This window comes from Myxine glutinosa, chromosome 4 (genome assembly GCF_964187855.1).
Source record: "Myxine glutinosa chromosome 4, kmMyxGlut1.1, whole genome shotgun sequence".
Classification (NCBI taxonomy): domain Eukaryota; kingdom Metazoa; phylum Chordata; class Myxini; order Myxiniformes; family Myxinidae; genus Myxine; species Myxine glutinosa.
Window position 1 is genome coordinate 93,818,435 of NC_136264.1, and position 24,163 is coordinate 93,842,597.

Consider the following 24,163-nt stretch of genomic DNA (forward strand, 5'->3'; position numbering starts at 1 on the left):
AGAAAGGTGTGTGACGGACAGGTGCATGGAGAAAGAGTGTGCTGTCAAGAGTAAGGGTGAGTGCGTTGTCACGAGTGGAGGTGAGAGTAGTGAGAATAGTGAGAGTAGTGAGAGTGACAAGGAGCGTGAGTTGGTTGTGACAGGTGAGCGAGGATGTACACCTGGGATGGAAGGATGCACACCTGGAATGGTAGAGCGTGAGTGGGAATGCACGCTGGAGTTGGTGGTGAGGCACGTGGTTGGGTGTGCGAATGAGGGCACGCCTGTGATTGGCACAGAGGAGGTGACCGAGGAGGGGGTGCGAAGCGGTGTGTTGGTGAGGTGTGCGACCAACGAATGTGTGCCAAAGTGTTCGGTGGTCAGGTGTGTGACCAAGGCTGTGAGTGGAAGGAGGGTACCTGGGTGTGTAAGGAAAGGTACGAGGAGCATGGGCACGGCTGGATGTGTGAGCAAGGAACGGGCTGCGGGGTGTAAGCGTCCAGGTGAAGCATCGACGTTAGACGGGGTAGAGTTTAGAACGACTTTTAGCCGGATCGGGCCCTCGGTGCGTGCCGGGCTTCGCGTGCCGCGAGAACCAGCGGGGATCCGAACCACGGCGGTTTCGAAAGAACCGCCGTGCGCGATCCACGCTGGGCCTCGCGTGGAACGGCCGCGTCCGGGCTCCACTAGGCGGAGCGGGCAGCTCGATAGGAAGGGTCGTTATGGCGACCACGTTTTGTTGAGACGTGCCGGCAGGTCGAGATCGGGACATTGGATGGCTCCACGCCGAGGTGATGCGTGGGATCTCGGGCCGGGTAAACCTCCTTCCCTGCACCGAAGGCAGGATGCAGCCAGCCGCTGGCACAAAACAACCAGCATCCATTGCTTGGCTTTACGAAGCCGGGCTTTGGACAGGAATTGGCGCACCGAGAGGCAGTAGTGAGTAGACTGGGTGATGAGGTTAGTGTTTTGGACCCAAAATTAGAGAAAAACAAAATTTGATGATTGGCAAGGGATTGGCAGTAGTGATTGGCAGATGATGGGCAGTGATTGGCCAAATTTTTGATTTGTTGAAATTTGATGTGCGAAATTGGTAGGGAGAGACCCCCGATGTGGTGGGATGGCAAATCCACCATCCTTCCCATGTGGGGGCAAAGGAGCTATAGTTTATGGGGTGTATGGCAGTGAAAACTAGCCCGGGTGGGTTAGGATATTGTGTGTAGGGATCTAGCGAAGATGACCTTAGGTAACGTTAAGGTTAGTTAGTGACTGATACCTGTAGTGGGGACGCAGGTAGATTAGTATGGATGATAATGACGAGGGAGCGCAATAGTTTAAAGGGACGACTGGGAAGCGCAAGTTTCAGAAGGGAGTAGTTAGATGAGATGATGCCGCCTGTGTGTGAGAATTGAACAGGTGTGATTGCACAGGTGTGCAACTGGACAGGTGTGTGGAGCAGTGTATGAGTAGTGAGTGTGTGGATCAGCGCGAATGCGCTTGGGGAGAGAAGGGTGCAGGTGGCACCAGGTGTGAGAGCACAGGTGTGCAAGTACAGGTGTGTGGAGAGAGTTGGAGTAAGTGGTACGGAGTGGTGTGCATGGTGCGAAGGTGTGGATGGGGGAAGAGTGGACCCCCTTTCACGAGTACCCGGGGCGGGTAGTGTAAGTGTTAGGTAGAGGGTGCAGGTAAATTGTGGTTGAATATTGGCATTTGTGGTGCGGTTGCAGAATGGTGTTGTGAATGGGTGCATTAGTGTTGTGGAAATGGCTGGGCGTGTAGCCTGTTAGTGTGTGTAGTTGGTTGGGCACTCCACCACTGTGAGGATGTCGGCCAGGTGAGGCCGCAGGTGGGCTCTGGGAGCCGGTAGAGTTGTGGATGGGGCCCGAGGATCCGGAGGATGGACCCGGGTAGCCCAGTGCCAGAGAGGGCACCGAGTGGGGAGAGTGCCAGAGGGCCTTCCCCAGGTAGTTAGGTTAGGGCAAGGAGCAGGTAAGCTCGGAGGCAACTGCAGTGGTGGAGGTGTGCAGGTGGGTAGACCCACTGGGAGAGGTACACGCCGCAGCCCAGAAATTGTGCGAGGGCACCGGGAGATGAATCGGGGGAGTGAGACCCCAAATTGAAGAGCACCACAGTTTGGCCAATGGGAATTGGTTTTTAGAACCCATAGTGTAAGAGGGCCAATGGTTTGGCCGGAGAAAGACCCCGGGTAGTGTAAAGTTGTTAAAGTCACTTAGGAAATAGTTAGGATTGATGAACCTGTCGCACCATACGCAGCCACTTACCTGTGGTGATGATGATGACTCCACACCTGTGTTTTCTTTGTTTTGTTGCAGAAAATGAAATTGCTGTGTGGATTGTGAGACGCATCACGACGTGGATGAGACATTGGGGTGATTCCATCTCTCCCTCCCTAGGAGGGACTGATGATGAATTAGTAATGGCAAATTTTGATGTGCAGTTGGAGATGGCAAATTTTGATGAGAGTTGAAAATGGCAAATTTGATTGGTTAGGAGGGAGAGAAGACGAATTTGGTATATGGGAGGAACGGGGAAGACAGTAGGGATGTTTGTTGATTTGTAAAGTAGATGTTTATGGGTAGTGTTGTGTTGTGTGGATACAGTAAGGGGTAAGGGAGGGGCCATGTAGGTTACCTGGTGGGGGGGGGGCGTACGATAGGAACGTACCTGTCTCACCTGGTTCCCATGTGCCCCCAGTGTGCATTACCTTATATTGCGTGCACTTTTGCGCCCTTACCACCTTACTCACTTGTTTCTTCTTTTGTCTCCCACCTCCGAGGATCTGGCTTTGGGGTAGAGAGAGAGGAGAGAGAGGTGCTGGCTACGCAGTTGTGGGCCTGCACTTTCGCTGCTTGTTGCCTGGATCGATACACCATATGGACCGCAATGTTGGTGGCCACCCACAATGGACCGTAGTTCTTTTGCGGCCAAGCACCACCCGGGGATGGACCTATGGGTCAACGGGGCACCTATGCCATACAGGTGAACCACTAATAATTAACACCAAGTGCACCACAAGAAGAGCAAGAGACACCTGCAGGGTTAGGGGTTGTCGAATTTATTTTTATTTCATTGAACAATGGTGACTGCACCGATTGGTGGTGGGGTGGTGCTGTTGATGCTCGGAAAGGGTGCTCTGCACGTTATTAAAGGCCGTCGGCCACAGAGCACTCGTGGGTTGGTGTATCGATGTTGGCAAGCGCGCTCTCTCTATGCATAACATCTGCATGTGTTCCTCCAAAGACAGGTCCTGGATCGTAGTGTAAATATCAGCGTAGTCTTGTAAATAATGCTCCCTACCGGCTGTATGTTTAGTTTGAGGATTCTTTCCGGATTCGGTTATCCTGTGGGTGTGTTTCTGAGAGGAGAAGGGTGCAACGTCGCAGGGGGACATATTTACTCATTTGTGAATATCTATAAAACTGTCGCACTCAGGGTAGAGTTAATAGTAGAGGGAACTACATTGCGTGCCACACTAAAGTAGGTAAAAATTTATCGGGTCGGGACGCCCCGAGGGTAGAGAAGGGTGCAATGTTGCGAATATGGAATTTGACCTCCATATCCGCTTGTAAATATTCCCCTATCTTCTCCGATACTCCCCAACTCTCCCCTTACCCCATTCCCTAGTCCCATTGTCTGTAAACAACACCCATTAGAGCCGATCTTCCCCTTCATTCCCCCATTAAATGTCGTGCCCAGGTCCCCCGCACCACACGTAGACAATTATAGGACATCTTGCTAGTTATTCTTAATCTATGTCAGTTAAGGACTTGTTTCCATTAATTATGACTCTTCGTTGCACCAGAATGTGATGATATGGCACCAGTAGGAGTTTAGGACCTTCCCATACCTCCCCGCATCTCTTCCCATCATCTCAAGCTCCAACAACAACCACAACAACAGCGGCTTTGCGTCCTCACTCCGGCTCGGTTGGCCGCCATTGAACATGTGCTCGACGGGGTTACCCAGAAGGGGGCTCCCTGTCGGCCCCTCGTCAAGGGCGGAGCCGGTAACCCCCGCACCCAATGAGAAGCCATGGGCCGATGCCATATGGGGCGGAGCTAACGAGCGAGGGCGTGACTCCGCCGGATATACGCGGCCCCGCGCCGGACGTGACGTCAGATGCGCCCCGAGCTTGGAAGGAAAAGACGCCACCCTCCCGAGCGCTGAGCGACCTCCCCAGCTTGAGACCAAAGTCGCGACCCACAAGCGCTGTGATACCTTCACGCATCTCTGGACACCACCGTACGTGATCCTGCCCTGAGCACAGGTGCACCTGGAGCGATCGCTACCCGCTTTCCTGGCCATCAAACCCCGTGTGAGTGAGCCTTGTCCCGCGTTTACCTGTCGTCTGTCCGGGGATAATATAAGTGTGTTTAAGTGCCCACCTTCCTATGTTTCCCTCTTGTCCCTGTAATCTAAACCTTCCGCAATTGTAATAACAACCTTTGAGAACCGTATCCCTGGTGTCGTATTGTGTGATTGTAATCCAGCCGGGTGTCTTCTTTTTCTTATTGAGCCAGCATAGCGCGATCAGTCAACCCCGGGTGCAATCGGGGTAACTTGTACGGATACGGCGGCCATCCCGCTCGGCCCACCATACCATCAAAGTCGTATCTGTAACAATATATATATATATATATATATATATATATATATATATATATATATATATATATTATCTATCTATAATTCCAGTAATCTCTGTGTGTATGTATGTATGTATGTATGTATGTATGTATGTCTGTGACCGCTGTTTCTCGACAACCACGGGTCCGATATACTTTAAACTTGCCAGGTATATTGCTGGGGACCCGAGGATGTGCCTTTTCAAGGTTTCATATTAATCGGACAAGTAGTTAGCGAGCTATGTCCAAAAAACGATTCAACCAATCAGAGAGCAGCGAGCTATCACGTGTGCCGAACGTGGCGAACAGACTCTGCCTCGGACGGCACATTTGAGAGCGTATTCATTTATTTCACGTTGGCAAACTATGTTGGCGTTAAACTATGTTTTAAAACTACTTTGCGATTCTTTCGCTTTCCTGCGCGTTTGTGCACGCTATGGCGATTTCTTTACCAAACTCCGCAAGCCGTTCGCTTTGGACCAAACCATTTCATGTAAATAGAGGGGGGGGATTGTCACCGTACTCGCAAGCCGTTCGCTTTGGACCAAACCATTTCATGTAAATAGAGGGGGGGGATATAATTTTAGATATATATATAGTACGGGCATGCCCTAGTCTCTATATAATTCCAGCAATCTGTGTGTGTGTGTGTGTGTGTGTGTGTGTGTGTGTGTGTGTGTGTGTGTGTGTGTGTGTGTGTGTGTGTGTGTGTGTGTGTGTGTGTGTGTGTGTGTGTGTGTGTGTCTGTCTGTCTGTCTGTCTGTCTGTCTGTCTGTCTGTCTGTCTGTATGCGTCCGCTGTTTCTCGACATCTACCGGTCCGATATACTTGAAACTTGCCAGGTATATTGCTGGGGACCCGAGGATGTGCCTTTTCAAGGTTTGAAATTAATCGGACAAGTGGTTCCCAAGGTATGGTCACCGTACTCGCAAGCCGTTCGCTTTGGCTTTGCGAATGGACCAAACCATTTCATGTAAATAGAGGGGGGGATTGGCCTATACACAGCCTCTCTGGATGTTAACTTTGCCAAAAACAAGAAAATAAAAACAACCGTTAGTTTAATTGGTCTATTATATTGTTACTGATACGACTTTGATGGTATGGTGGGCCGAGCGGGATGGCCGCCGTATCCGTACAAGTTACCCGATTGTGCCCGAATGTTGACTAATCGCGCTACGCTGGCTCAATAGGAAAGAGAAGACACCCGGCTGGGTTATAATGACACAATACGACACCAGGGTTTCGATTCTCAAGTATATTCGTACGGAAAAAGGTTAGATTACAGGGGCTAGAGGTATATTACAGGAAGACAGGCACTTAGACACACTCTTATATTATCCCCGGACAGACGACAGACACACGGGACAAAACGCTGACTCACACGGGGGTTGATGAAAAGGGGAGGCAGGTCGCGATGGCTCAGGTGCACCTGGCTCAGGGACAGAATCACGTACGGTGGTGTCCAGAGATGCGTGAAGGTATCACAGCGCTTGTGGGTCGCGACTTTGGTCTCAAGCTGGGGAGGTCGCTCAGCGCTCGGGAGGGTGGCGTCTTTTCCTTCCAAGCTCGGGGCGCATCTCTCGTCACGTCCGGCGCGGGGCCGCGTATATATCCGGCGGGGAGTGACACGCCCTCGGCTCGTTAGCGCCGCCCCAGATGGCATCGGCCCATGGCTTCTCATTGGGTGCGGGGGTTACCGGCTCCGCCCTTGACGAGGGGCCGACAGGGAGCCCCTTCGTGGTAACCCCGTGGAGCGCGTGGTCAATGGTGGCTAACCGAGCCGGAAGGAGGACGCCCACTCCCCATGCCGTCACCGCGCCGCCCCCCTCTTTTGTTGTTGTTGTAGTTGGCGCTTCTTCATGGGGAAGAGATGCGGAGAGGTATGGGGAGGTCCTAAACTTCCTAACAGGTGCCATATAATCACATTCTGGTGCAACGAAGAGTCATAATTAATGGAAACAAGTCCTTAACTGACATAGATTAAGAATAACTAGCAAGATGTCCTATAATTGTCTACGTGTGGTGCGGGGGACCTGGGCACGACATTTAATGGGGGGATGAAGGGGAAGATCGGCTCTAATGGGTGTTGTTTACAGACAATGGGACTAGGGAATGGGGTAAGGGAGAGTTGGGGAGTATCGGAGAAAATAGGGGAATATTTACAAGCGGATATGGAGGCCAAATTCCATATTCGCAACATTGCACCCTTCTCTACCCTCGGGGCGTCCCGACCCGATAAATTTTTACCTACTTTAGTGTGGCACGCAATGTAGTTCCCTCTACTATTAACTCTACCCTGAGTGCGACAGTTTTACTGATATTCACAAATGAGTAAATATGTCCCCCTGCGACGTTGCACCCTTCTCCTCACAGAAACACACCCACAGGATAACCGAATCCGGAAAGAATTCTCAAACTAAACATACAGCCGGTAGGGAGCATTATTTACAAGACTACGCTGCTATTTACACTACGATCCAGGACCTGTTTTTTGGAGGAACACATGCAGATGTTATGCATAGAGAGAGCGCGCTTGCCAACATCGATACACCAACCCACGAGTGCTCTGTGGCCGACGGCCTTTAATAACGTGCAGAGCACCCTTTCCCGAGCATCAACAGCACCACCCCACCACCAATCGGTGCAGTCACCATTGTTCATTGGAATAAAAATAAATTCGACAACCCCTAACCCTGCAGGTGTCTCTTGCTCTTCTTGTGGTGCACTTGGTGGTGTTAACTATTAGTGGTTCACCTGTATGGCATAGGTGCCACGTTGATCCATAGGTCCATCCCCGGGTGGTGCTTGGCCGCAAACGAACTGCGGTCCATTGTGGGTGGCCACAAACATTGCGGTCCATATGGTGTACCGATCCAGGCAGCGAACAGCGAAAGTGCAGGCCCACAACTGCGCAGCCAGCACCTCTCTCTCCTCTCTCTCTACCCCAAAGCCAGATCCTCGGAGGTGGGAGACAAAAGAAGCAGACAAGTGAGTAAGGTGGTAAGGGCGCAAAAGTGCACGCAATATAAGGTAATGCACACTGGGGGCACATGGGAACCAGGTGAGACAGGTACGTTCCTATCGTACGCCCCCCCCACCAGGTAACCTACATGGCCCCTCCCTTACCCCTTACTGCATCCACAAAACACAACCCTACTCATAAACATCTACTTTACAAATCAACAAACATCCCTACTGTCTTCCCCGTTCCTCCCATAAACCAAATTCGTCTTCTCTCCCTCCTAACCAATCAAATTTGCCATTTTCAACTCTCATCAAAATTTGCCATCTCCAACTGCACATCAAAATTTGCCATTACCAATTCATCATCAGTCCCTCCTAGGGAGGGAGAGATGGAATCACCCCAATGTCTCATCCACGTCGTGATGCGTCTCACAAATCCACACAGCAATTCATCTCCTGCAACAACCAAAGAAAACACAGGTGTGGAGTCATCATCATCACCACAGGTAAGTGGCTGCGTATGGTGCGACAGGTTCATCAATCCTAACTATTTCCTAAATGACTTTAACAACTTTACACTACCCGGGGTCTTTCTCCGGCCAACCCATTGGCCCGCTTACACTATGGGTTCTAAAAACCAATTCCCATTGGCCAAACTGTGGTGCTCTTCAATTTGGGGTCTCACTCCCCCGATTCATCTCCCGGTGCCCTCGCACACTTCTGGGCTGCGACGTGTACCTCTCCCAGTGGGTCTACCCACCTGCACACCTCCACCACTGCAGTTGCCTCCGAGCTTACCTGCTCCTTACCCTAACCTAACTACCAGGGGAAGGCCCTCTGGCTCTCTCCCCACTCCGTGCCCTCTCTGGCACTGGGCTACCCGGGTCCATCCTCCGGATCCTCGGGCCCCATCCACAACTCTACCGGCTCCCAGAGCCCACCTGCGGCCTCACCTGGCCGACATCCTCACAGTGGTGGAGTGCCCAACCAACTACACACACTAACAGGCTACACGCCCAGCCATTTCCACAACACTAAGGCACCCATTCACAACACCATTCTGCAACCGCACCACAAATGCCAATATCCAACCACAATTTACCTGTACCCTCTACCTAACACTTACACTACCCGCCCCGGGTACTCGTGAAAGGGGTCCACTCTTCCCCCATCCACACCTTCGCACCATGCACACCACTCCGTACCACTTACTCCAACTCTCTCCACACACCTGTATTTGCACACCTGTGCTCTCACACCTGGTGCCACCTGCACCCTTCTCTCCCCAAGCGCATTCGCGCTGATCCACAACACTCATTACTCACACACTGTTCCTCACACCTGTCCAGTTGCACACCTGTGCAATCACACCTGTTCAGTTGCACACCTGTGCAATCACACCTGTTCCATCCTCACACACACGGCATCATCTCAGCTGACTACTCCCCTCTGAAACTTGCGCTTCCCAGTCGTCCCTTTAAACTATTGCGCTCCCACGTCATTATCATCCATACTAATCTACCTGCGTCCCCACTACAGGTATCAGTCACTAACTAAACTTAACGTTACCTAATGTCATCTTTCTAGATCCCTACAATATAACCTAACCCACCCGGGCTAGTTTTCACTGCCATACACCCCATAAGCTATAGCTCCTTTGCCCCACTTGTGAGGGATGGTGGATTTGCCATCCCACCACATCGGGGGTCTCTCACTACTAATTTTGCACATCAAATTTCAACAAATTAAAAATTTGCCAATCACTGCCCATCATCTGCCAATCACTACTGCCAATCCCTTGCCAATCATCAAATTTTGTTTTTCTCTAATTTTGGGTCCAAAACACTAACCTCATCACCCAGTCTACTCACTAATACCTCTCGGTGCGCCAATCCCTGTCCAAAGCCCGGCTTCGTAAAGCCAAGCAATGAATGCTGGTTGTTCTGTGCCAGCGGCTGGGTGCGTCCCGCATTCGGGGCAGGGACGGGGGCTTACCCGGGCCGAGATCCCACGCATCACCTCGGCGTGGAGCCATCCAATGTCCCGATCTCGACCTGCCGGAATGCCTCAACAAAAGGTGGTCGCCATGACGACCCTTTCTATCGGGCTGCCAGCTCCGCCTAGTGGAGCCTGGACGCGGCCGTTCAAAGCGAGGCCCGGCACGCACCGAGGGCCTGCTTCGGCTAAAAGTCGCTCTAACCTCTAACCCGTGTAACGTCGATGCTTCACCTGGACGCTTACACCCCGCAGCCCGTTCCTTGCTCACACATCCAGCTGTGCCCATGCTCCTCGTACCGTTCCTTACACACCCAGGCACACCCATTCCACTCACAGCCTTGGTCACACACCTGACCACCGAACACTTTGGCACACATTCGTTGCTCGCACACCTCACCAATACACCGCTTCGCGCCCCCTCCTCGGTCACCTCCTCTGTGACAATCACAGGTGTGCTCTCATTCGCACACCCAACCACGTGCCTCACCACCAACTCCAGCGTGCATTCCCACTCACGCTCTACCATTCCAGGTGTGCATCCTTCCATCCCAGGTGTACATCCTCGCTCACCTGTCACGACCAGCTCACTCTCCTTGTCACTCTCACTACTCTCACCTCCATTCTTGACAGCGCACTCACCCTTACTCTTGACAGCGCACTCTTTCCTCGTGCATCTGTCCGTCACACACCTTTCTCGCGCACACTCTCCCGTTACACCCTCTGTAACACTCACCACAGGTGGACACTCTTCCTTACTTCTGACAGCGCACTCTTTCCTCATGCACCTGTCCGTCACACACCTTTCTCGCGCACACTCTCCCATTACACCCTCGGTAACACTCACCACAGGTGGACACTCTTCCTTACTTCTGACAGCGCACTCTTTCCTCATGCACCTGTCCGTCACACACCTTTCTCGCGCACACTCTTGCGTTACACCCTCTGTAACACTCACCACAGGTGGACACTCTTCCTTACTTCTGACAGCGCACTCTTTCCTCACACACCCCAGAGTCGGACTTTCTTGCACACCTCCATTTTCGCACACCAGACCTGTCACACACCTCACCAACGGCCTTTCACGAACACCCGGATCCAAACCAATCCCCAAGCTTCTTAAATCCCCTGGCGCATCATACGCACGACCATATTGGTCACCACTTACACCGGGTCCTCTTCCTCTTCGCTTCTCCTCCATCACCTGCGAATCCCTCATCCGGTTAATGAGCACATCATCACGATCCAAACACAGACTTTGGACCAATTCTTTTATCTCCTCTTTTATCTCTTTCTTATCCCCTCTCCGTCGCTTCTTAATTTCGCTCATCCCTTCTTCCACTTCTTCTAATTTGTGCTTCACCTCTTTTATTCCCCGGTACGTCTCCTCAAGCTCGTCCTCCAAGGCTACCTTGACCGTTTCCATGTGCGTCCTCACCTGCCGGTCCTTCGTCTCCATGACCTCTATCACCTCGTCCAGCCTCGTTGTCAGTCCCTCACGTACCATCTGACATTCCCTCTTCGTCGCTATCAAGTCGTCTTTTAGTTCTTTCTGTGTCACTTTTAACCCTCCTAATACCGCAGTGTTCCTTTGAACCTGCTCCGTTAGTTCTTTTTGTCCCTCCGTCAGCTGTTCCACCTCCTGCGTCAGGACCTCTATGCCCCCCTGTAACTTTACAGTCCCCTTTCTCACCTCCTTCTCCATGTGCTCCCTACAGTGCCTCACCTCCTCGCGCACTCCTCCGACCTCCTCACTCACTCCTCTTCTGATCTGCTCTCCCATCACTTGCATCTCCTGCCCAGATGCCACCCTCATCTGCTCCATTTCCTCCCTGTGAGCATCCAGTTTGGTTTCTACCCCCATTCTGACCCCCTCTATCTGCTGCCCCATTTGGTTAACTTCCCTTTCCGCTTGGTCCCTCATGTCCCTCAATTTGCCTTCCATTCTGTTTTCTAACCCCTCTAACCCAGTTTTCACTCCCTCTATCTGATTCTCCTGGGCAGCCATTCTATTTTCTACCCCCATTAACCCATTTTTCACTTCTTTTATCCCGTTGTCTAACCCCTCAAATTTCTTGTCTAACTCCTTAAAATTATTGTCTAACCCCTCAAATTTGTCGTCTAACTTCCCAAATTTCTTGTCTAATCCCTTAAAATTATTGTCTAACTTCTCACCGGTACCCCTCGCTTCGTCCCTCATTACCCCCATTTGGTTTCCCATTACCCCCAATCGCTCACTCAATCGCTCACCCAATCGCTTTCTATCAGCCCTCATTTGCTCACAATTCTGGGCCATAAGGGCCTTCATTTGTATCCAAAACGAGTTCAAATCCATCGGGGGCGCTGCCACGGTCGCTGGCGCGGTGATCAGCGAGGCGCCATTTTGCGCGCCCGCTTCTTCGTGCGTGACGGCGCTATTTTGCGAACCTGCCGCCCTCACTGCTTCGCTCTCCTCCTGTCCCTCATTTTGGTCCTGGATCGACCCTACCTCACTCTCCTTTACCGGACCCCAGCCGTCTTGATCCGCCATAGCGCGACTTGCAAAATTCGAGTTTCGTAAAACAAAACAAATTTCGGCCGCTCCAAATTTTGACCAAATTTTTTTTTTTTTCCTCTATTCGTTTTTTTTTTTTTTCCTTCAAAATTTGGTCGGGCCTCGAATCTCACTCCCGACACCAATTGTTACTGATACGACTTTGATGGTATGGTGGGCCGAGCGGGATGGCCGCCGTATCCGTACAAGTTACCCGATTGTGCCCGAATGTTGACTAATCGCGCTACGCTGGCTCAATAGGAAAGAGAAGACACCCGGCTGGGTTATAATGACACAATACGACACCAGGGTTTCGATTCTCAAGTATATTCGTACGGAAAAAGGTTAGATTACAGGGGCTAGAGGTATATTACAGGAAGACAGGCACTTAGACACACTCTTATATTATCCCCGGACAGACGACAGACACACGGGACAAAACGCTGACTCACACGGGGGTTGATGAAAAGGGGAGGCAGGTCGCGATGGCTCAGGTGCACCTGGCTCAGGGACAGAATCACGTACGGTGGTGTCCAGAGATGCGTGAAGGTATCACAGCGCTTGTGGGTCGCGACTTTGGTCTCAAGCTGGGGAGGTCGCTCAGCGCTCGGGAGGGTGGCGTCTTTTCCTTCCAAGCTCGGGGCGCATCTCTCGTCACGTCCGGCGCGGGGCCGCGTATATATCCGGCGGGGAGTGACACGCCCTCGGCTCGTTAGCGCCGCCCCAGATGGCATCGGCCCATGGCTTCTCATTGGGTGCGGGGGTTACCGGCTCCGCCCTTGACGAGGGGCCGACAGGGAGCCCCTTCGTGGTAACCCCGTGGAGCGCGTGGTCAATGGTGGCTAACCGAGCCGGAAGGAGGACGCCCACTCCCCATGCCGTCACCGCGCCGCCCCCCTCTTTTGTTGTTGTTGTAGTTGGCGCTTCTTCATGGGGAAGAGATGCGGAGAGGTATGGGGAGGTCCTAAACTTCCTAACAGGTGCCATATAATCACATTCTGGTGCAACGAAGAGTCATAATTAATGGAAACAAGTCCTTAACTGACATAGATTAAGAATAACTAGCAAGATGTCCTATAATTGTCTACGTGTGGTGCGGGGGACCTGGGCACGACATTTAATGGGGGGATGAAGGGGAAGATCGGCTCTAATGGGTGTTGTTTACAGACAATGGGACTAGGGAATGGGGTAAGGGAGAGTTGGGGAGTATCGGAGAAAATAGGGGAATATTTACAAGCGGATATGGAGGCCAAATTCCATATTCGCAACAATATTATAGTTCTATTAAAGATGATAGGTTAATAATTTAATATTGAGAATTTGTGCTTCCCAAGTTATGGTCTCACATTCGCCTATATTTTCTTGCTCCGTATTCTGTGGTCGTTTCTGACACGTGGTGTCAAATTTTTTTTTTTGTTGTTGTTGTTGTTGTTGTTCTCTTCTCTTTTCTTTGTTTTCCCTTGCGAAAAGATAAAATACGTTTGCGATAATTGAATAATTGGCCATTCCTTTTGCACGCACGTACGGGCAAGCACGTACGGGCACGCACGTACGGGCACGCCCTAGTATATATACAGTACATTACTTGTCCTGCTTGTAAGGTAATTCCCTGCTTGTCGTTAAAGGCGGCAAAAAGGGATGTCAGTCAGGAAGGGCATTCTGCCGTAAAACATTGCTTCAAAAAGGGGATCAAAAAAACAACAACAACCACGGTTCCCGAAAAAGGCCAACCCCCGCTTGCGGGGAAAAATGGCCTCTAAAGGTGGTTATTTTTTTTTATATATATATGCATTGGCGTGTTTGTAAATGTTTGTTGTTGGTTTTTTTTGGCATGTCTGCTCTTCATACGCTTGCGAAAATGAAATGTTGTTTATGCTTTGCAGCTTCGCAGACAGGTGCGTTTGCGTAAGGAGTACTTGTATCGCAAAGCTCAGGAGGATGCAAAGAGGAAGGTGGAAGATAAAAAGCAACTTGTTAAAAAGGCACTGGATGGTACGTGTAGTGTTTCACATTGTTCATTGTATGGTTGATGCACAGCTTACCAAAAAGGATAAATAACTTGCATAAATTACATTTACTTCTCCATCTCTCCAGAGAACTTGGTCATACCAAGTGAGCTGCAGAAGGAAGCCTTGGAGTTACAAAGAGACATTGAGTTTGATGATGAGGGAGGAGAGGGTGAGTTGAATACAATTGCAATACAACTCTTGTGTCCTCAGTGATGGAATGTTCAGCAATAATTATCTTTGGTGGTAGAATGCTGCATTTTTCCCAAGAGGAGTGGTATTCATTTTGTGTGATAGGTGTATCCAGCCACATGGATGATGAGTACCGCTGGGCAGGAGTAGAGGACCCTCGTGTGATGATAACTACATCTCGTGATCCCAGTTCACGCCTGAAGCAGTTTGCGAAGGTATAAAGGGAAAGAAGGCAAGCATCAGAACAAGGATCCTCATGATTAATGCTTGTTTGTCTCTTCCATGCTAACCTACCTTGGAGGGGTTCTTGTCATGCCTTTCACCAGGTTTTTACACTAATTGTTAACCCCATGCTTTTTGAAAAAAACAAAACAGGGGATATTGCAATTGGATGTCTGTCTATCTGTCCGTCATGCTATCTTCTCTTAAACAGTTTGGCAGAAATTCACCAAACTTGGTAGTTATAATAACCAAATGGCACGAAGGTGCAAGAGCAGTATCATTTTGTCCCCTGCCCTCAGGCGCACGCGGAGTCTTAAGATAGAATACCAAAAATGCAATTGTGGTCACATTTTAAATCAAACTTGGTATATGCAATCAACATTGGGGGATGCATGAAACATGTAACGATTTTTTTTGAATTTGACCTTTGGTTCATGTCCCAGTGGGTGGGGTATTGGGGTAAAAATGGGGAATTTTTTTTGTCAATTTTCTATTGGGTCGTTCCTGGTAGAACTTTTTGCCATATTTCAACTTTGCCTTTGGTGGGGAACGTGGAGATTTATGATGATGCACCATCGACTTTGCTCCATTTTATGGTTGTTCTCAGTTCAACAGGATGGTGCAAAGGTAGCGCACTTACCTTTGAGTTGTCTAGTCTTTGTTCAACTCTCAGGCTGTCTATAAACTGGGAGATTGGTGTTTTACTGGTGGGGCATTATATCAAAAAGTATGCCCTCCCTCAAATACATGTTACGTGAAGTGGCCTGTTTGCTAGCTTTTGCTGATGGACACGAAATATCAGTGTCTTTTGCAAACAGTAGGCAAGCTATATCTGGCACCCTTAACAAATCCCAAATTCCTGCCTTCTTCAGTGGAACATCAGGCCTAGCCAGCTACTTTGGTTGAAATTTTAAAAAACTTTGAGCCAAAGATTTTCTCTAACTGACCCAATAAGAAGGTGGGAATAATTGTGGCCGTTGTAGTAGTCATTGTAGTCTATTTTCATAGAATATGTCGCAGTAGTCTGTTTTCACATTGCGATCCTTTTTCACCACACAGGATGTTCTGCACACATGCCTCACTCTGGCATCTTTACCCCTCTCTTCCTGGCATTTACGAACAGGAAATTAAGCTGGTGATTTCAAATTCGCAGCGTATGAACCGAGGAAAACATGAGCTGCCAGCACTTGTCCAGGCCTGCCGTGCTAACAACGTGTCCGACTTCATTATATTGCATGAACACCGTGGAGTTCCTGGTGAGATTTTTTTTTTAAACACCTTTAGAGGCCATTTTTCCCCGCAAGGCGGGGGTTGGCCTTTTTCGGGCACAGTGGTTGTTGTTGTTTTTTGTTGGTCCCCTTTTTGAAGCAATGTTTTACGGCCGGATGCCCTTCCTGCCGCCAACCCTTTTTGTCGCCTTTTACGACAAGCAGAACTGGTACTCAATTTGCCGACCTCGAAAGGATGACAGGCTGAGTCAACCCCCCTGGCGTTAATTCAGCGATCGACCGGGATTCGAACCCAGGATCCTAGGATCCTAAGCTGGCACCCTAGCCGCTAGCCGATATTGTACTTTAAATCTGTCCCAGCACTCCTGAATACATAGACATCAAATGTGTACATATATCCACTCGTCGGTGTCCATTGTTCGCACACTTTAGCAAACTTTTGTCCATCGGTCTACGAGTGTCTACTTTTGTGTGGTCTCGCTGAAACAATGTGTGTCCAGTGGAGGGGTGGTGGAAGAGAGGAATGTATTTACACGTGGATAATATCATTTATTGCTCCGCTCCATAAGCGTGAAAAGTCTTTTTCGTAAACTCCAAGTTATCATTACCCTGCGCTCGCGAAGCGAAAAGCGGGGTTAAGCATTCAGTTACGTACGTGTGCCATGTGCCATACGTGTCTGCATTTAAAAAAAATCCTTTTCTCGGCAACCGTTGGTCCGATTGACACGGAATTTTACCATAGAAGCGCCTTCGCCGGTATATATATATTTTATTTATAATTATGACGTCATAGGTCACGTGGTACGGACGCCATCTTGGAAAAACGTTACACCTCTATATCTCCAAAACCGCTCAATGGAAAAATTTAAACTGCTCATTGTCAAGTACTCACCATGGGGAATAAGATATGTTGATGGTGATGTCATCGGTGCCTTAATTATGATGTCACAATTCGACAAGTACAACACTTGATCTGATCAGTATGAATAAAACAAAAATTCCTCTGCAACTGATGTCATCGGTGCCTTAATTATGATGTCACAATTCGACAAGTACAACACTTGATCTGATCAGTATGAATAAAACAAAAATTCCTCTGCAATGTTGGACACGAATAGACACGAAATTTTCAGAATATGTGCGGCTCCTCCTCTGTAATTATTTTTAATGATAATTATAACATCATAGGTCATGTGGTACAGACGCCATCTTGGAAAAAATCGAAGAAAGTTACACCTCTATATCTCTGAAACCACTCCATGGAAAAAATTGAAACATGGCTCATTGTCAAGTACTCCCCTTGGGGATTAAGATATTTTAATGATCATGTCATCGGTGCCTTCGTTATGAGGTCATAATTCGACAAGTACAACACTTATCCGATCATTGTGAATTTTTTTTCTCAGCATCTGTTGGTCTGATGGGCACGAAATTTTCACCATAGGAGCGCCTCCTCATGTAGAATATTTTAATGATAATCATGACATCATAGGTCATGTGGTACAGGCACCATTTTGGAAAAACCAAAAAATGTTGCACCTCTATTTCTCCAAAACCGCTGCATGGAAAAAAATGAATCATGGCTCATTATAAAGAACTCCATATGGGGAATAGGTGTTGTTAACGATGACGTCATTGGTGCCATAATTATGACGTCATAATTCGACAGGGACAACGCTTTGTCTGATCAGTTTGAAATGTATTGAGCGTGATCTATGTAACAATTATATTAGAGAATATAAATTTATGATGTCATCGTTCACGTGGTCTGGCAGCCATATTGGATGAAAGAAAAAAAATGTTAAAAAACAGAAGAGTTGGCTCGCAACAAGTTGACTGCGCAGGGTAAGTATTCTATGAATACCATCTCACTACATGCAGTAAAGTACTGTTAAGTATGATTGCTTTAAAGGAAATGGTTGGACAAGAATGATGTGGAATAGGAGGACTGACAATGTCATGTGAAGTCCTTCATTTTCCAGTGTATTAATGAAAGCTGGCCTTGGACTTGCAGAAAATGCAATAGTATTGTGGCTAATACGGGTCTGCCATGGCGAAGGAACTTCCCTACATAGTCTCTGTAAATTATACCACCCCTCACAGCATGCATAAAAATAGGATAACTTTACACTAACATGAAGAATTTGTCCTCCTACGACCGACAACGTAACAATGTCAACAGGTTTCATGTTTTTATGCCTCGCCCGACGAATTCGCCGGAGGCATTGTTTTTGGGTTGTCCATCCATCTGTCCGTCTTGATAGGTTTTTGTTGCCATGATAACTTAAAGGGGAACCCCAACACAATTTTTTTTTTCTGAAAACCGTTGAAAATCATAAATCACAGTCTAGTTTGAAGGATAGCTAAAAATATATCTTTATATTTGCCAATCAAAGTCTCGGAAATAAAAACCTTGAGTGTCGATTTTCGATTTTGCCAATGATGTGACCTTGATCCAAATGGCAGTTTACATCCAGAAACGGTGCATGTCAAGCTCGGATTCTGATATTGATTCCACGACCATTAAGTGTAACATAACACAGTGGCACTGCCCAAAAAAAAAAAAAAAATCAAAAGGATTCTACATTTCGCTTTATATGGTTTGATATGCAGTTTTTCACCAGAACAAACTTAACAAACAGGTCATCGTAGTTTTACTTAATTTCTCCTTTCGATGGATTTGATAAAGCAGTATTTTAATCGACAGAAAAATGCTATATTTCACTATTCATGCTTTTGACTTGAAATTCATTATAATGAGATATGTAACAGTCAAGAAAGGGACTCTCTTTGGGGGCAAAAATAACTCAAGGTGAACTTTGGAAGATGATGTGCGTGAGGTCTGTTTGGAGGTCTTGCTGTGATGTTCACGATGAAGTAACTTTTTTTTTCTTCTTCTTTTTTTTTTCCTTTCTTTTCTTCTGCAGATGGCATCGTTATCTGTCACCTACCCTTTGGTCCCACAGCCTATTTTTCCCTCACTGGTGTAGTTATGCGACATGATGTTCCAGGAATGGCCACCATGTCTGAAGCCTACCCACACATCATCCTGCACAACTTCAGTTCCCGTCTCGGCCAGCGTGTGAGTGTGTAGCACCTGGAACGATGTAACATTTGTCAATTTAATTGCTATTTTTGCTGAAGGTAACTGGAAAGATGTGCTTAACAAATTAACCCATCTGTTTGAATAGACTTAAACTTTTCTTTTTTGGTTTCTGCATTTCCAGGTGTCTAGTATCTTGAAGTATCTCTTCCCTGTACCGAAAGAGGAGAGTCGACGTGTCATCACTTTCGCCAATGAAGATGATTACATCTCATTCCGGTACTCAGTATTTATTGCAAAAAAATTGGGTGTCGGGGGGGAGGGGAATGGGTGAAGAGAGTGCAGTGAGACTTTGTGAACTACTGATGATGACATGGTTAAGGAAGAGTCGTGGCCAAACCTTGTTTGCAGACACCACGTATACAAGAAGGTCGATGGGAGAAATGTTGAATTGACAGAAGTTGGACCACGGTTTGAAATGAAATGTAAGGCTTTCTGTACTTATTGATGAGCTTACTGCTGATAGACGTTTAGTCTGGGTTTGATTGCTGACTCAATTATAAACTGTGTGATTGGTGTTTCATGGCATGGCATTGCATCACAAAGGGGCTCTCCATCAGGTAGACGTTAAGCTGGGAACCCATCTTGTAGTATTACTCAGTTAACTATAGTAGATGTACCATGGTGTGTTTTCACAAAAAGTAGGAAAGTTAACCAAATCCCTGTCCTTACATCCGGAGGGCACTACATCAGTACTCACACACACACACACACACACACACACACACACACACACACACACACACACACACACACACACACATATATATATATATATATATATATATATATATATGTATATATATATATATATATATTGTTACGTGTTCCTCCCCGACCGCCTGGTCTCGGTATGCCTCCGAACCCCGGGAGGAGCCACGGCAGAAAAATATATATTATTCCGTGTCGCAATCGATAAGGAAACCACACCAATGGTTATAGACAAACCAATAATATTGTTGCGGATTTGAGAATCTTGTTGTAAATATCACCCTGAGTAGTGTAATGATTCCTTGTAAATATCTCCGTTTTGTGTGTAAAGGTCAAAGGTCGTCCTCTTAGTTAATCCATCGCATGCACGTAGGCCACCATATACCCTTCTAAATAGTTATTTCCTTATTAGGCCGAAGAAAATATATTGCTGGTCTCTGGTCAGACCAAAGTTCCAGAATTGATGTGGCGATGAGTTTTTTTTTCCTTTGTTTTTTTTTGAAAAGCATGGATTGCACATATAAAGGTGTTTTTTGTGTCCTCATGCCTTGCGGTCCTCCTCATCTGCTGTGGCGCCGTCCAGAGAGAAATTAAAGACAGCCAATGGGACTTGTAGGCCTTTTTGTAAATAATGAACACAAGCTTAATAAGTTATTTTAAAATGTATTTATTCTGAAAATCATTCATTTATTCAAGCATATTATAGACTGACTTGCATGGTTGGTAAACGAGTGTTTTTTTTTCTTAATACAAACATGGTGTGAATACCTTGTTGTACTATTTCTACAAGTAGGCAAGGTTGCAGCATTTTCAAGATTCAAGATTGATTTCAAGATTCTTCAAAGACTTCTTTCTATTTGACTATTAGTCAAATATTAGAAGTTTATAAACTTCCTTTTTCTTTTCAAAATAGTTGACTTCGTTGGAGTAGCTTTGCAGGTGTGACATATTGGGTATATGTCCTGAGCTTGAGGTCCACTCAGCAAATCATCTCCCGATGCACAATGACAACAGACTGCTGCGAACACCCCAGAAGAATAGTAGGTCACCTCAACTGGCTGAACACATTGCAAGTCCTCCCTCACAAACACTCTCTTCAAAATATGCTCTCTCTCGGGATCTAAATCATGTGGCACAAAGTCTTCAAGGTCTGTCCCACAAGTGTAGTCAACTTGACTCAGGGCAGCATCCAGCTGATCTAGTTGCTCTTGTTTTAGCTTTCGTGCTGCATGCAGGACCCTAGGCTTATCACACTCCTGACAAGAAACTGTTCTTTTGACACGTGCTGACGTTTGTGCGGATGGATTAAAAGGGTAGTCCATGGGCCGTCTTTTGTCCTTCTGTGAGTGATGGGCGGTCACGTTCAGTTGTCGGTTGTTCAGTTGTTCCATACACTTCAGTAAACCCCTTGTAGTGGAGTCCATCAGCAGCCATGATGGGATCGGGAAGGTGATGGAGCTTTTCAAACTCAGCCTCTGGCAGTTTTGGGGCTTTGTGGAATTGACATCCAGGATCAGAACACTTCTTGACACAGAAACTGTAGTGTCTGACTTGGCAGTGCTTGTCAAAGACGTTCTTCAGACTATCTGATTTGTTTAGGATTTTCATGGTGGCTTTTGGGGGCAAATCTGCATCGATCTGGTGGACATGGTCATGATGGGCATCCATTTCATCACGAGTGGCAGGACTAAAAGATTTAAAGGGGACGTCCTTCAACTTTAACTGGTGGAACAGGGATGATATCAGGCAGATGGTGTCCTGGAGGCTATCAGACAGTGAGTCATTGAGGGCTGGGTCCTTTGTGGCAGCTGTACAGATGTCTGTAACACTATTGCACTTAGCTAGCAAAGCCTCCATTTCTGATGACATTTCCTGGCGCATGACTCCAACAGCCTGCAGAGCTAAATTCAAAATCGACATGATTCGCTCACATTGATTTTTCCAGGAATGGCCAGGTGGTGTTCGTACTGCAATGACGGCATTAAAATCACCCTGAAGGAATAATGCAATGAGTGATAGCTGTTCTGAGAGGTAGTTTACTCTGTGGTCTGGACCACCATCAGAATATAAGAACATCACTTCCTTCAATGGTTCTTCGCCACCTTTAAGAATCTTTATCATCTCTGTGGCATGGCGTAAGGATGAGGAGGACTGGAACACTGAATCCTTCAAGGCAGTGTAGACTTGACCCTGGTAAAAACTGCCCTCTATAGTCTCTGGAATGTCAATCTGAAGGACTACACTAGGTGTCAAGGTCATCTTGGTAAAGTCATGGTCCGACACCTCAAAGGACTGGTTTAGGCCTATCAGAACTTTCTTCCCCCTCTCGACCGGCAACTGGGTGTCCAGGTTCACCAACTTTCACTTTATGTCTGTCATCAACACACAGCATTTCTGAATGTCCTCGCAGCATGACAGCCATCTTGAGATATCGAAACAAAGCAGATGCATAGTGGGTGTCCTGATGTACTTTGCACAACTGCCTCTGCTGTATCATAAATTTGATTTTAAGGCGGCCTGTGTACTGCAGAGATGCCTTTGATGTTGGTTTTTTGGCCAGAACTGTAATCGAAGCCACTGCGGTGATGATATGGGAACATCTGGAGGACACTCCTTTGAAACACATTCAAGTAGATTTGGGACAGACATAGCTGTTGCCAAGTGTGTCACAGTTCCATGACGTCTTTCCTCTACTGCAGTTTCTACAACATTCTCCATATATTTCTCAACTTCTACCCAAAAAGGCTCATACTTTGATGGCCTCCCTGGGTTGTGCTCCCTCAGGTCAATAACAATATCCGGGTCACCAAGCTCAAGAAACTGCTTAACACGTTTGTCTATGACAGCAGTATTTGCATCGTGTGCAGATGTGCAGTCCCCTGTAAGTCTTTTGTACATCTCCCTCAAATAACAGGGTTTTATCTGAGCAATTTTGCCAAACATAGAGAGAAACTTTCTATGCATCTGCCTTGTATGGAACTGGGGCAATTGGTTTTGGACTGATTGTGACACACACACGGATTTGGACATGATGGCATCACAGGAAGGTGTTGACATTTCAGGGACTTTCCAAATGAAATGAAAATTACTAACATTCCCACCTTGAGTATGTGTGTATAAAACAGTAGGGAATGCAAGTCCATGGTTTTTCAGTTGTGTCAATTCTTCATATCGTATTTTCCTATCAAGTGATAAAAAGTCATTCACAAAAACTGGAACGAAGTCTTCCTGAATAATTACTAGTAGGTCACCAAGCTTGTGCCAAAATAAAGTATTAAAATACTTCCCGAATTCCAGACAGTCACGAACTTGTTCCGAAAGGGAGATAGCTTGGAAAAATCCGCCGGGGGATCATCCAACCATCGCAGTGACCTTCGATCTAGCGTGTTCTGGGTCCAGAACAAATTGATCAGCACTGCCGGAGGCCAGATTCCCATCGCACACCGATTCGGACACATAAAGAAGACTTGCCGAGCCATCACACGATACAATGCCGAAAGGTCGAAGAGTTTTCACTCCACAAACAAGAGATACAGAAATAAGCGGCATATTTAGACCACAAAAGAACTAATTTGACTCACAATGTTTGTCCGAGTTTTCACCACGCCGCCATTTTAATATACATGTGTTATGAGCCGGCAGCGCAATTCCCATGAGGCGCGCATAATTGCGCGGCATTATTTATGTTTAATGTGCTCTATAATTTATCATTTGCTCTATATATAGACGGCGTGCGCTGTTGTATGTACCGTTGGAAAAAAAATAAAAAAATTGTTGACGCGCAGGGGCAAAATCGACGCGCGCGCTGACCAGAGACCGTAAATATATATTTTTTGGCCTTATGTGTATTAGTTTAAGGCTGTGTTTCCCATTAATTGACTCTGCATTGCACCGAATTGAAATAAGATAGTTCCCTTTTCAAATTCCCCAAAGCCTCCATTCCCAAAGCCTCCATTTCCAACCGCATTGCCAACTGCATTCGCCCTCCATTGAGCACGTGCTCTAACTCGGAGAAGAAAGGCGTGTCTCCACCTCGTCATAGGAAGGAGGAGTGAGCCCTTGCCGATCAACCAACCAAGCACGAGGGGTTTGGCTTGAGAGGGCGGAGGAAGAACGATCGGGGAGTTTCGCGAACGTTCCAGGGTGTGGCGCTATAAAACCCATCGCCCGGAGCCTCCCACAGAGTCCACCGGGAGAGTTGTTGAGTTCAGTGGAGGAGGAGCAGCGGAGTTGAGTTCAGTGGAGTTGAGTTCAGTGGAGGAGGAGCTGTGTTGTTGAGTTCAGTGGAGGAGGAGCAGCCGAGTTGAGTTCAGTGGAGGAGGAGGAGAAGGGATGAGTTCACCTAAAGGAGTCCACCGCAGCTGAACAAACCGCAGCTTTGAATAAACCGCAGCTTTGAACAAACCGCAGCTTTGAACCAACCGGAGCTGAACCAACCACAGTTTTGACCACCGCAGCTTTGAGCGTCGACAGCGGTTTCGGCCACGGCTACAAAGCGACGCTGCCGTGCGAACACGCCTGCGGAGGGGCGGCAGCTGCTCACTCCCGGCCCGACCATTCTCCTGCTCCAGCTGAACCTTCCT

At 47.7% G+C, this 24,163-nt stretch overlaps 1 protein-coding gene across 3 annotated transcripts in view; it reads left to right on the top strand.

The window, feature by feature from the left end:
• IMP4 (IMP U3 small nucleolar ribonucleoprotein 4) overlaps nucleotides 1-24,163 on the top strand; it is a 65,499-nt gene that overhangs the window by 21,407 nt on the left and 19,929 nt on the right. For 2 of the 3 annotated variants that reach the window (XM_078776180.1, XM_068112943.2), the window contains exons 2-8: nucleotides 14,001-14,109; nucleotides 14,212-14,295; nucleotides 14,421-14,530; nucleotides 15,661-15,793; nucleotides 18,694-18,848; nucleotides 18,994-19,088; nucleotides 19,221-19,294. In XM_078776180.1, the coding sequence (XP_078632306.1) occupies nucleotides 14,001-14,109; nucleotides 14,212-14,295; nucleotides 14,421-14,530; nucleotides 15,661-15,793; nucleotides 18,694-18,848; nucleotides 18,994-19,088; nucleotides 19,221-19,294 (760 nt within the window). Of the gene's footprint in view, nucleotides 1-13,748; nucleotides 13,880-14,000; nucleotides 14,110-14,211; nucleotides 14,296-14,420; nucleotides 14,531-15,660; nucleotides 15,794-18,693; nucleotides 18,849-18,993; nucleotides 19,089-19,220; nucleotides 19,295-24,163 lie in introns of those variants that run through there. The other variant, XM_078776181.1, reaches the window with a different exon arrangement.